This window comes from Cylas formicarius, unplaced genomic scaffold (genome assembly GCF_029955315.1).
Source record: "Cylas formicarius isolate icCylForm1 unplaced genomic scaffold, icCylForm1.1 PGA_scaffold_3__17_contigs__length_32017465, whole genome shotgun sequence".
NCBI lineage: Eukaryota > Metazoa > Arthropoda > Insecta > Coleoptera > Brentidae > Cylas > Cylas formicarius.
This window is the reverse complement of record NW_026844326.1, coordinates 22,501,593-22,514,802: the sequence shown is the minus strand read 5'-3', so window position 1 is coordinate 22,514,802 and position 13,210 is coordinate 22,501,593. Positions and strand designations below refer to the sequence as shown.

Sequence of the window (13,210 nt, the reverse complement as noted above, 5' to 3'; positions counted from 1 at the left end):
CTCTTTTTCATATGTGAATAAAGTTATAATTATTATTATTATTTTTCATTAACCAAACACTGAATCAGATCTAAGTAAGAGAAAACAATGTTTATGGTAATATAAAATATACTTAAAATATATTACACACATATACACACACTTTATCAAAAATAATGCTTAATAATAATTTTTCTACTCCCGTCGGTAAAATACCTAATTACATACCGATCTAGCATGCGGGAAGCGTCACTTTACCACGTCACGTTTCCTTTCCCACGAATCCGAGCCACTTCGGACATTTCCGGGATTTTACCGCACGGATTTGGAAGCAATGTTTTCGGAGATATTTCCCACGCCTTGAATTTTGAAGTTTGTCAATTCTGACGGTCATGTCAGTGAATGTATTAGTGTTGTTTTACGGAAATGTACCCAAAAACTAACGGTCGTAGAAAAAGTATAGTATGCAACACGTTCGGTAAACTTTTTAACTCACCACTCGTTTATTAAACACTCGCTCTGCTCGTGTCAAATAAACTCTTGAGTCAAATGCCGTTTACCGCACTTGTTGCATAATATGCTATTAATAGATTATTGGATATTTTTAATTACGTGCAATAGTTCTATCTCTTTTTTCCATGGTTAACTTTTGATAACTAACTTAGTGAATTCTCGAATATTAATTTGTTGTAACTTTGTATATTACTTAAGTGTTTTAAAAAACTTTGGGTTAGCGAAAAATCATAGATTGCCATGTTCATGAAAATTAAGCCAATAAAGTTTTGTCCCAGAATACTTATAAAACGCGTACATTGGACGCAATGTATATTCACAGTAAATATTATAATAATATATTCAAATCGTAAGTGGTGGGATGGTTCTTACCCAACATACACCTTCGCTCGCAATGCTTGCTCCGGTCATATGAGAATTGGGGGCTATTAGGGTATTACTCGATTTGACGTTTATTTTTTCTATCGGTATTCCCAACTTGTAAGCGCATGCTTCAACTGCCTAAAATCAACATTTCAGTTCTGTTTAGGAAATCAAATAACTCCTAGGAACTCTTGAGTTAACACCACTCACCTTGGTATTTATACCTTGACCCACCTCAACCCCACCATGGGCAATCGATACTGTTCCATCGGCGTGATAAATTGAAACTATTGCTTCATAAGCAAACCACAGCTCGAATGGGTATATCATTGGGGATATCGAAAGGCCCTTTTTCTTCCAGTTGTTTTCCTGGAATATATCAAAACAAGGAACTTCTTGTCATTCGTCTCAATTCAAATTGCACCTGGTTAAACTTCGTTATATCCTTACGTCTCTTGTCGATTTCCGCCCATTGGATAAAATCATTGATATGTTCTTTAAGTTGATTATGTTTGGGGTCGATATTTTTTACTTTGAACTCCCAAGGGTCCATGCCGATTTCCATAGCGGCGTGTTCCATGATCGATTCTATCATGCCGAATCCTTCCAGGCTACCTGTGAAACACGATGGGCCATCGTTAAGTTCCTTTTGAAAAATATATTAAAACCTGGTGCTCTGGTGTAAGCATTAGCTGCAGTATCTGTGGTAGTCAACTTGGCATTGCTTTGCCAAGTGTCGTATTTATACACTCCCGTGTAAATGTCAAGAAGGAGCATCAAGCATTGCTCGTTGCCCCCACACCCGTGATCATAATAAAACTCATTTTCAAGATACTGTATTAGACCCGTCTCGTCAACACCTACCTTGTAATGGCTCAATATGGGGTACCTACAAAGGGTCAAAGAATAGCGTTTATAAGCAAAGGGAGATAATAGATCGCATCACCTTTTACCCATCACGCTTATGTTTGTCTCCAAAGGCATCCACAGTTTGACTGGTTTCTTCAACAAATGCGCTGCGATGGCAGCTGCAGAAGCTACCATTGCGATCCTAGCGATTTTCGCACCAAACCCCCCACCCAACCTTTTCACCGACACATCTATCCTTAAAACTTGCCAAGGTTAATTTGTATAATTGTAGTTAAAGCTACTTACTTGTGGACTGGAATATTCAAGACCGTTGCAGCAGACCTTTGACAAAGGTCCATCCATTGCGTTGTTGGATACAAATGCAAGCCTTCTTCTGTGGGTACTGCATTGCAGCATTGGGTTTCCATATGAAAATGGTACTGCCAGGACATGTTGTACTTGCCACAAATTTCATTAATTACACTAGTCCCTGAAAGGACGAGAAATCAATAGATAAATTTTACAGAAGCCGTCAAAATAATCGCACAACCTTTACGACTTGGTAGGATAATATTAGCTTCCTGAATTTTTCCAGTATTCCCTCTCTCTAGAACGTCTTGGATGGTAACGAATGGTTTTTCTGAAGCATTGGCATAGCTAATTTCCACTAGCTCGGCAGCGTGTTGAGCTAGCATTTGCGAAGTCGCTACTACGATTCCTATTGGTTGGGAGTGATACAGCACTTTACCACTACAAAACAGCTCTTCCTCTACGGGTGGAGGGGGAGGATCTGTGGAGTTCACAGGAGGTGCCATGAATTTTCCGAAATAATTTTTTCCCGGGATGGAGCTCTTATCAAAAAATGCCTTAACACCTTTTAGTTTCTACAATTTAGAACGCCTTTATCAGGCACCAGATGATTCTGGAGTATTACCAATGCTTTGTCAGGATTACATTTGATAATCCGGGACCCTGGAGTAGCTTGTGCTAGTACGAATGCAGCGAATAATTGATTTGGTAAGTTGGGCATGTCTAAAACGTACTCAGCTTCACCTGAAATCGATGGAAACACAAACCCTGAGTGCAGGAGACTGTTCGATTGAAATTACCAGTAACTTGATATTTAGCTTCGATTTTAGAAGTGCTTCTGGCTAATGGATACAAGCACTCTTCAGTTTCATAGTCTTGCGTAGCTCTGGATACCGGTCTGTCGAGAACAGATCTCCCAGATTTGTGGGAGTGAGAAATGATCTGTATCGGTGCTATACTCAGAACATACTGAAAATATAGTACGATATCAGAGACTTTAATGAGACCCAATAGATTTTACCTTGTAAAACAGAGAAATAGCTAGACGATTTCTAAATTTTGGCTGCGAATCAGGCTCCGCGTGGTCGCAGATTAGTTCTTCGTCCAATTTTTGGAAAGCTATTTGCAGCACTTCGTTGTCGAATATAGGTTTTCCTTTCAAATACGTTTCGGTGTGGATAGCCCGGACGAAGTTCTCGTTGATACAGCCAAATACTATGCGAGCCGATTCGACGGTATAGTCGGCGCTTAATTTTAAAAGAAAACCAGCGTTCACCAGCGCATGTGCGTTTTGCTTTCTGGGCATGATCTGAAGAAGTTTTTGATTTATGTGGGTGGAAAGAATCGTACAAGTCATACCTTGTAACTTTCGAATTTATAGGTGTTGTCCAATACAGGTAAGTGTATTTTGTGGATGATTTTGTTTGACATGTCGGTTGCCAGAAAATGTTCCGCCGTTAGGTGATATGTTTTGTTGTTGTAATCGACTAAAACAGAAGCTGTTGTAATGACAAAATCGCAAGAGTTATTATTTACTGCAATCGCAGAAGTTGCACTCTATAAGTCATAAGGGCATTTGTTAAAAGAATTTCTTTTACATATTGAAGCTTTATTTTCAAAATGTTTTATGTATCGGTTCGCTTGGAATGGAAATTTATGTGTTGTTAATGTTAAGATATTGAAGATGTCTACCCCTGAAAAATATGAATGTTTCCAGGTCTTTTTCTTAAGAAGCCATTCCTAAGCATTATTGCATAAATGTTTTTTCATTAAGTATACTCAGCGAATTATTAATAATAAAAAAAGAAAAAAGTTATTGACTTATGTGCGGGTTTAAAGAAAAACAAATTGCTACGTCGTCCACATTTAAGAAAATGTATTGGTTTCTGCCATAACAAAATGAATTTCAGCAATATGAGTTTCTACTTCTTCCCATGTCTCAAATAAAAAAATCGACGGAGTTGTTAAATGTGACCGTTATATTACTAACGAGATGGTTAACATAAATTCAAGTAGCACCCTGGATAGTCCCTCGAGAAAATAATATGTCATTTTTTTGTCAGATATGATGCTTAAGGTATCACATTTGAGCTTTTATTCACAAGTAGTTTTGACTTGTTTCGATAAATCACTGCAAATTAATCTTTCCTACATAGTCATTCTTATTAGGGGAGAGTTCCCTTGAAACGGATAATTTTCCTTTTTAGATTTTAAAATATTGTTTTAATTAAGAGTATATTATGCAGGAAGTATGTTAAATGGCATTGGCATCAACGAGTGACTATGAAAGTTTACCAAACGTGTTGCGTACTATACTTTTTCTACAACCGTTAGTTTTTGGGTACATTTTTGCAAAATAAACACGAATACATTCAACGTCAAAATTCAAGCCCTGCTGTAAAAGCTCCGTAAACATCCGATTGATCCCAATCCCGGAAATATGCGAATTGTGGTCCAATGGTCCATGTGGTCCAATGACGCTTCTCGCACGCTGGATCGGTGTATAATTGGGTATTTTACAGAAAGGAGTAGAAAATGTTAATCCGTTATATTATGGGCGGAATATTCGTGAATTTACTTTTTCACAAAAAACAGGAAAAAGAAAAGCTAATAATATTAAAAAATCATTTTAGCTTTATTTTCGTATTTCTTTTGTTATGGAAGCTATGCACATGAATCGTTAATTTTGGTTAGTTATATATCTCATCTCCAAAGCACTTCCTCCAAAAAAATGCAATTACTCCAAATGATTCGTGGTCTTACTTTTTACACAGATGGCACTTTTTTATTGAATCCCCACAATTAGAATTATTTTCCTCCTAATTTTTCTTGTCTTCTTCATTTAAAGCACTATTTTCTTCTTACTCTAGTGAAGCTAAGCATTTCCCAAAATTTTGAGACTTTTTATATATATTTTCTATCTTACCTTCATGGTGAAAGCTCTAAATATTAAAGATCCATATGTACAGGACGTTCTATAGGAAAAAATAAATTTTTATTTGCTGCTATACATTTCGTGGAATCCGACAGTTTGGTGTCGATGAACTGGACATTTTGCTATATCAATAATTTTCATATACCTGTCTAGTGTACGGCTATCACTAAACAGATACATCTCAAAATCACTTATTAATCATCACTAGAAACGGTGCTATCCACTTTGCAAATTCACATGCATATTTACTATACTGAGATGAAACATGTCACGGTCCACAAATATCCACAAGATGTCGCCTGATGTTGCCGACCTTGGACTTTCATAAAACATGCAAAATTACTATCTAGCGCAGTTGGAATCTTAAATGTCCGGTTCACTGGCAATCTAATTAAAAGGAGCTCTCTCGCACTATAAAATAATCTTACCGATTTCCAATCGTGCATCGACAGCGGCGAGAATTAAAAAAATATCTGACGGGAAGCTTTTATGCTGGTGTTTCATCATCAAGTTCCCGGCCAATGTGCCGATCTGAAATTTGAAAATTTTATTGTGCGGGAAAAAGTCTTTTCACGCGGGACCGCCTCACATTCCTTACTGGTACATTTGCCACGAGATCGATATGGTCGGCTAATTTTTCCAGATATTTGTACCCCCGGCTGGTTTTCGCCGTGGCTAGTAATATCGCCATTGTATCCGTGAGGGTAATGTTTGCCCCAAGCACGAGGGTGTTTTCATTAAGTTGATGTCCCACCAACTCGGTTATATTGGATATGTCGACAGAGACGTTAATGGCACTTTTATTTTTATAGACACCTAAAATTGGGTTTAAAAATGCGCCCGTAAAATGTGGAGGTAATCAGTGCGATCTTTTTGCTTCGGATAATGACTATTGACTTTGTAAGCTAATATGAGGGGGCGTTAATGGAGAAACTGCATAAAAATTGCGAGACGCGGAAACTTTTAATGATGTTTGCGATTTAGTTTTCGACTTGTTTTATTGGTTTCGGGGTAAACTAACTCGATTTTAAAAAAAAACTTTCAGCCTTTGCATGTGAAGTCTCGCTGAAGCAAATAAATATGAATTAAGACACGAAAATTTCACACAAACTTATTTGAAATGTTAAATATTAATATGATATGGTTACACACACAAAATACACTTCGAAACAAAATCATCACTATAATTTAGATCAATTTCAAATTTAATTTTCTAGCCAACTGCTGACTCGAATTGGATATATATTTTTTAAATTGTAGCTTAAATCCTCATAAACGATTTGTTGTACTCAAATTTTGTCAAAATCTGTAGGAATTCCTTTAAACACTATTGGGTGTTTGTCTAAGATAGTGTTTGAGCACTCTTAGAAACGGTTGCGCAGTTTATAGAAAGCTTTCTAGATCCAATTGTCGAGGTGAGCATACTTTGCATAGTTTGCAACTTTCTCCGTTCTTTTCTATTGCCGCTTTTCGTGCCAATTTACGACTTCGGCTCTTCTCGAGTCCTCCTTAACTTCCTCTGACCATTTTTACCTTGGTCTTTCCCTTCTTCGTTTCCCGCCTGGGTTCCACTGTAACATTCAGTATATCGTTGTGGTCTCTACTGTTCTCCACACATGCCCCAATCACTTTAATCATATTTATTTTATTTTCCTTACTATATCCCCGTCAATAAAATCTTCCAGTACCTCGTTATTGGTTCTTGTACTGTAATTATTTTAGTCTACTTTCACTGACCAGGTCAGGCCAGCTGTCGATATCAGCAACTTTTATTTTTTCTTCATCTCTATTCGTCATTGTCATAGTTTCTGCAGCATACAATAAGTTGGTCTTATTATAGTTTTGTTAATCTTTGAGTTTTTTCATAAAAAAAATAATAAAAATTTTCTTCAATTTCAGTATATTTTTCTCCTGTACTAGTATTTTAATTTGTTTACTGCTTTAAAGCTGTCATTTCCTATGTTTAACACACTTCTGGCAGTTCTTCGTGTATAGATTATTAATTTAGTTTTCCCTTCATTCAATTGCAGCTCCTTTCTCTTTGTAATTGAGCTATTATTTCACCTCCTCTTGATTCTTTCGAAAAGTTCGATTTTTTAAAGGTATCTACGCTCGTATACAAATTTTATATATACAAAAAATATCATTTTTCGAAACCGAAAAAAATCTTGAACCAGAAGATGCAGAAACTTTTATTCTTGACAATTTTTCAAAAATATACAGGGTGCGCCGCAAATTCCGAGAAATGGGTACTGAAAGATTATAATTCAGATGTCACTTTCTTTTACATTGCGATATAGTCCGTATAGATAGCTAAAACTTTTGTATTTAAGGTTTTCAGCTATTGTACAGGGTGTTCCTGATATACCGTGCTATATAAGAAAAGTGTTATGTGTCCTAAATTTGCAGATATCAACTTCAAATTGAGCAGCGCAGTAAAGGTCCGTGTCCGCACTAAGTATTTTTTGAAAATTTTTGAATTTTTTTTTGTTATTTTGGCGTACAGAAAAAAAATCCTTGAAAGCTGTTAATCTGATCTACAAAATTCTCGAACCAAAAGACGCTGAATATCCGGAACTATAACTTTAATTTTAAGCATTTTTTCGATAATTTACAGGGTTTTTAAATTATAGACAAAATTATAAAAGACCCGAATTGTTTTTTTACAGTAAATTATTAGCTGTAAATCAAAATTTGTAGAAAATATAACTTATTGCTACAATTTTTGTATTTACGGTTTTCGTCTGCCACATACGCTGATCGAGATATTTGAAAAAATCCAAATAACAATCACCATTTCTCGCTCTCAATCTAGACGCGATGATGTCATTTACCATTACCACGTACTGCATGGTTTCAGAAAACAAGTATTTGTGGGAGATCCAGGGGTATAACCTGCATTTCGAACATTGTTTAAATTATATACAGGGTGTGCCGTCTATGAGCAAAAAAATCTCTAATATCCAAAAAAAATCCGTTTTTGTGGGTAAATTATTGGGGATAATTGAAAAACTGTCAAAGATGCGATAATTTGTGTCGAGACAGATTTCCAGGTTTCGTCTATCATATAGAGTGCGCGAGATATTTGAAAAAACATCATTGGAAATCGCTATTATTTCTAAGAAATTTTAATATTTATCAAAGTTTGCCGTAACTTTGAAGTTCAGTGAGATCTGCAAGACGGTTTATACAGAGTGTATGCACAATAAAATTACAACGATTTTGTGAAAGTTCAATAGTGGTCCGCAGGAGCACGATAGAAAAAACAATGCGTCTCTCTACGACAAGAAATCGCAAAGTGGCTTCGATGTTTCGAAAGCAATCTTGTTCAAATTGTTCCTTTATATATGTTTATTAGTATACACTCCAAGACTAGATTAAATATTGTTGCTGCCTATGAATCTCCCTGTCTGTGATCTTTATTGGTATCGTATTCTTTGGTTTTTCGCCGCTTTGTTTTGATACTGATTGCTGTCCTTTTCATATCATGGTTTTCTCAATTTTGGAGTTATTTTCAACTCCTTTCGTGCTCCTGAAAGTTGTTCTTTTTTAATTGAATCAAGTCATAACTTCATTTCTGAAGACGTAAGCTACAATTGAAAAAATATTTTATAAACAAAAGCCTTTTTTTTGGATTATGCGTTATGTTAACCAGCGGTTAAAACTTAAATATAACTTAATAATAATTATAATAAGTAACAATAATAAAACTTAATAATTGAATTAATTGAAATAATTAATAACTTAATCTTATTTTACATACTTACATAAGTTATTGCAATTTTGCTGCAAATTTAGTATAAAATGTTATAAACACAATAATATTTATTAATTATTTAATACAGCTCTCAATACAGTTATAATATCTGTCCAAAGATTAAAAAAAAATGTATTTATGTGGCGATCAAAGGGTGATAGGGCGAACCCTAAATATTTACAGCAACCAGCTTTATTCTGTTTGCTGAATGTCCACTTTTAAAGATGTAAAAATAAATCACTTTCTCCGGCATAATTTTTACCGCAAGAGAGCAGCACTGAGGTGTTATGAAAATTAAATAACTGTTTCCCAATGAAAAGTGTCATTAAAAGATTATATTTGGAATTCACCATTTAGTTTTTTATACGCATATTTACAAGTTAAGAGAGCAGCGCCAAAATTTCCCGGTTTGAATATGAGAGAAACAAAGTAGAGTATTTTTCAATATAATCTCCCTTAACTTCAATACACTTATTACATCTATTTATTATCAGCTCAGTCCCTTTAACAAAATATTCTTTTGGTTTGTCTGCAAAATGAGCTAAGAAAAACTCTTTTAAATCAACTTCGTCGTTAAACCGCCGTCCACGTAAGTCTTTTTTCAAATATCCAAACAAATATCGGATAACAGATATGGGAGCCATATCTGGACTATAGGGAGGATGATATATCCTTTGGAACCCACACTCTAAAATGGCAGCTTGTGCAACACCAGCAATATGGAGAGGTGCATTATCGTGCAAAAGACGCACGCCTCTGGTCAGTTTTCCTCGACGTTTGACGCGGATGCAGTCTCGCAATTTATGTAATAATCTTGCGTAATATTTACCATTGATAGTGGTATTAGTTTCTTTAAAATCTATCAAAAGAATTCCTTCACAATCCCAAAAGATCGTGGCCATCACCTTTTTTGTTGACTGGCAGACTCTGAATTTTCTTGGAGGTGCTTCACCCTTACGGCGCCACTCCATTGATTCTTTTTTCGATAGAGGGTTATAATAGAGAACCATAGTTTCATCTCCCGTCACAATAGTTTCTATCACAGTCTTCGGTTCCAAAAAAGACCGCGCACACTCGACACGGCGTTGTTTTTAAATAACCGAAAGGTTTTTAGGAACCCATCTTGCACTAACCTTATGCAATCATGCAGGATTCTACGAACACTTGTATCAGAAAGCTTAGTAATTTCTGAGATTTCCTTGACCTTTGAAAGTCGATCACTCAATATCACCTCTTCCACAATCGCCACAATATCTTCCGTTATGACCCCTACTGGTCGACCAGTTCTTGAATTATCTTCAATCATTCATTCACTACAGAATACGAAGGAGAACTTTGACCGTACACACCATCCAGCCTTTCTTTAATAATTTTAGGTGCTCACCCTTCTTTTGTCAAAAACTTGATGACTGTTCTATACTCAATTTGCGTTATTTGCGACATTTTTTCGGACACGTCTTGTTTAAAATGCTGTAAAAAAAAATACTTAATTTTTTTTTGCAGCCTACTAAGATATGTATTTAAAAGAAGACAAAGTTTTATCGTGATACTGGAGCTGCATCTATGTCAGGCCGGGAAATTTTGGCGCTAACCTCGTACATCCTTACCCTTGGCAGTATTGCCGGCAAACAAAGCGTAACTACGCCCGTTATCTCCTTTATCGGACTCGCTGAAAGTTCTCATAACTTGCAACAAGTCGTTTAATTCAAAAACTTTAATCCAGGTTTCGCCAGATGGAAGAAAGTAAAACGGCGACCTTGCCTTGCTATGGCAGCCACGAGTTACGGTATTAGTTTCGCTACAGCTTCGTAAATCTTCTATATCTGTCAGGCACGCTTTCAAATCTGCCGTTGCGTCGTCACACAAGGACTTGAACGCGGACAGAATCGGTCTGTATCCCGTACAACGGCATATGTTTCCTAGAATATATGATGTATAATACGTGTTTGCGCCGGATAACACTTTTTCCGACTTGTATCATTGAAATACTCAAAAAGCGTGGTTAATGTAGCTATGAATCGAGAATTTAAAGTAATTCCTTTAATTTCAACCCGTCCACGCAGAATTACGTTCAAAAATGAATCAACCAAAACCGAATGTGTAATTATATCACATGTCAAATATTCAAATAAACCCAGATATCCACTACTCCTAGGATTAAAATTGATACCTATTCATATATTTTTTTATAAAAATCAAAAACTTTAAAGCCGGTTCCTCACCTTAAGATATGCAAAGCAACTTTAAATGAACAAGTATTTTTTGGTTACATCTGTCCGGGATGGTGAAAATGTAAATAATATTAATTATAGTCTTTAGTGAAATATATTAAATTCTTGCACAAAATTTACATTTCAAAACGAGTCTGACAAGATTTTGACATCAGCTACACAACATTTTTTGAATATTACGATAATAATAGCAACAAGCTATAATAAGAGTCTTAACTTTATTATTGGTAGAATAATAATTTGCTAAGGACGTAACCTTTGTATAATACGACCAAAAATATAGTGCACTTATTGAAGACCTTCATGCATTATGCATATATTACGGAGGTATTTGACTATGATCCTTCCGGTAAGTACGTATTTATGTACCTGATTCTCGAGCTTTGACCCTGCGAGGGTGTAGTTCATAGGTAAGTTTTGGTTAGTTTCGATTAAAAACATTCTTCTTCTTGTATTTTTGTGTTTTGTATATAGTTGTTCGATTTGTAAACAACAACAATCTTTTTTAAGACTATAAATTATATTTGCGGTAGATAAAGGTACGTCATAAGAATACAAATAAATATTTACTAGAATCTTGCAATTAATCATTTTTTGAAGTTTCCTGCTTTTTAACACTTTAAAATGTGGAGACGGCGGAATGAAGGTGTTCTTCTGTTAGAAGAGGACGTGGAAAACAACGCAGAATCTGAAGACGAAGTGGAGATGGTAGTCGAAACTACCTCAGCAAATAAAAATACTGATCCATTTGTCTTCGCATGCTAAACAAATTGTTCTGATTGTTTACAATTTTATAAGAAATTCAGAAGGAGAAGTAGGAGCAGCAATAAAAACCAGTGACTTGACCAAAGTTTCGAAGTCAACTGAAGGAAAAATTGATGCAAATGGAATAGGCAAAAGGAAAGTGAGAGAAGATGCTGATACTTCGTGACTTTTGAAAGAGCAACACGCAGATCTAATTAGGCGTATAATCTACGACGCTTATAAAGTGTAGAAGAACTGTATTTAAAGTACTTAATGATAGAGTGTACAGAGGCGCTTCTGCAAGTACTCTTGTACAGAGACACATGTCCTGCCGGCAGGACTTCTCTCCGCTCATAAGATTAGCCTTTAGGCAGAACCAAACGTCCTTCTGGCAGTACAGGTGCTAACTAGAAAATAAAACATGTGGCCTCATCGTCTTAATCAGTTCATGTCCTGCTGGCAGGAATCATATTTAGTCATATTTGTACTTCCTGAAGTTAATAAAATAAAACGAGAACTAATATTTTCATCACCTTAACATAAAGAACACTTTATAAAACAAATGACATAAATTTATAATATGTAATTAGGCTGGTATACCATGCTGAATGTGATATTTGAAACAATTTCTTCCAGTAGTTGGAGAACACATTACTGCTCGCATTCAACAAGCGCTACATCTATAACTAGACTTCTGCTGCACATTTCTTATTTCACTGCAAATAATACACTTTCTTTGCACTCTTTGCCGTTTATCTTCCTTACTTAGGGCAGTGAGAGTGTGTTCTCCAGGAAGCCAATTTTGTCTCTGGGGTAGGCGTACTTCATTATGTACTTGGCGCGGAGCTAGCGGAGTTTCTACTGCAGCACCTGACCATTGGTTATTAATAAGTTGTAGTGCCAAAACTGCAGTAAAATCGGAGTGCTTTTTATTAAAATCTTTTTTTAAATATTTATATGCTATAAAAGCATTTGCCTCTATAGTTCCAGACCATGTTTTATGAGCAACTAATCGACAAGTTTGAACTCTGTCATTCAAAAATGCGCTTGTAGGGCAATCGTTTACGAATCAGAATTAATGCACATTTATCCTGCTGGTAGAACCTACAGTCCTAATATTTAGCGATTTTCATACGTCCTGCCGGAAGGCCGCTGTATATTCTATCATTAAATATTAGTTGTGCCAAAGAGTCGTTGCGTACTTTTTTGAAGAAAATGGATTTTCAATTCCAAACAATTAATAAACATCAAGGGCTAAAAGAATCTCAATGATTTTTGCAAGGAGGGCCATTGGTGTATTTAGACGAATCGTGGTTCGACACTCACGATACAGTAAAAAAAGGATGGTGTGTATTAAACGTGTTGCTTTCACATGGAAAACGAATAATAATTCTTTATATTTGAGGACTGTTTTGAAAACAAACTGTTGCAAATACTGCTATTGTGTTGGATAATGCCTAGTATCATTCAGCCCAAATTAGAAAAATTCCAAATACTTCTTGAAATAAAGAAGAAATTAAATAATTTGTC

The 13,210-nt window shown here is 35.7% G+C and overlaps 1 protein-coding gene across 2 annotated transcripts in view; it reads right to left on the bottom strand.

Annotated features, from left to right (window-relative positions):
- The window catches only part of LOC132700031 (xanthine dehydrogenase-like), a 30,366-nt gene that overhangs the window by 10,264 nt on the left and 6,892 nt on the right, over positions 1 to 13,210 (bottom strand). For both annotated transcript variants that reach the window (XM_060667102.1, XM_060667103.1), the window contains exons 5-18: positions 10,313 to 10,624; positions 5,538 to 5,764; positions 5,377 to 5,479; positions 3,373 to 3,500; positions 3,035 to 3,322; positions 2,814 to 2,982; positions 2,639 to 2,757; positions 2,255 to 2,588; positions 2,011 to 2,194; positions 1,802 to 1,960; positions 1,524 to 1,744; positions 1,280 to 1,470; positions 1,066 to 1,224; positions 865 to 993 (exon numbers count right to left, since the gene is read on the bottom strand). In XM_060667102.1, coding sequence (XP_060523085.1) covers positions 865 to 993; positions 1,066 to 1,224; positions 1,280 to 1,470; positions 1,524 to 1,744; positions 1,802 to 1,960; positions 2,011 to 2,194; positions 2,255 to 2,588; positions 2,639 to 2,757; positions 2,814 to 2,982; positions 3,035 to 3,322; positions 3,373 to 3,500; positions 5,377 to 5,479; positions 5,538 to 5,764; positions 10,313 to 10,624 — 2,723 coding nt within the window. The remainder of the gene's footprint in view (positions 1 to 864; positions 994 to 1,065; positions 1,225 to 1,279; positions 1,471 to 1,523; positions 1,745 to 1,801; positions 1,961 to 2,010; positions 2,195 to 2,254; positions 2,589 to 2,638; positions 2,758 to 2,813; positions 2,983 to 3,034; positions 3,323 to 3,372; positions 3,501 to 5,376; positions 5,480 to 5,537; positions 5,765 to 10,312; positions 10,625 to 13,210) is intronic.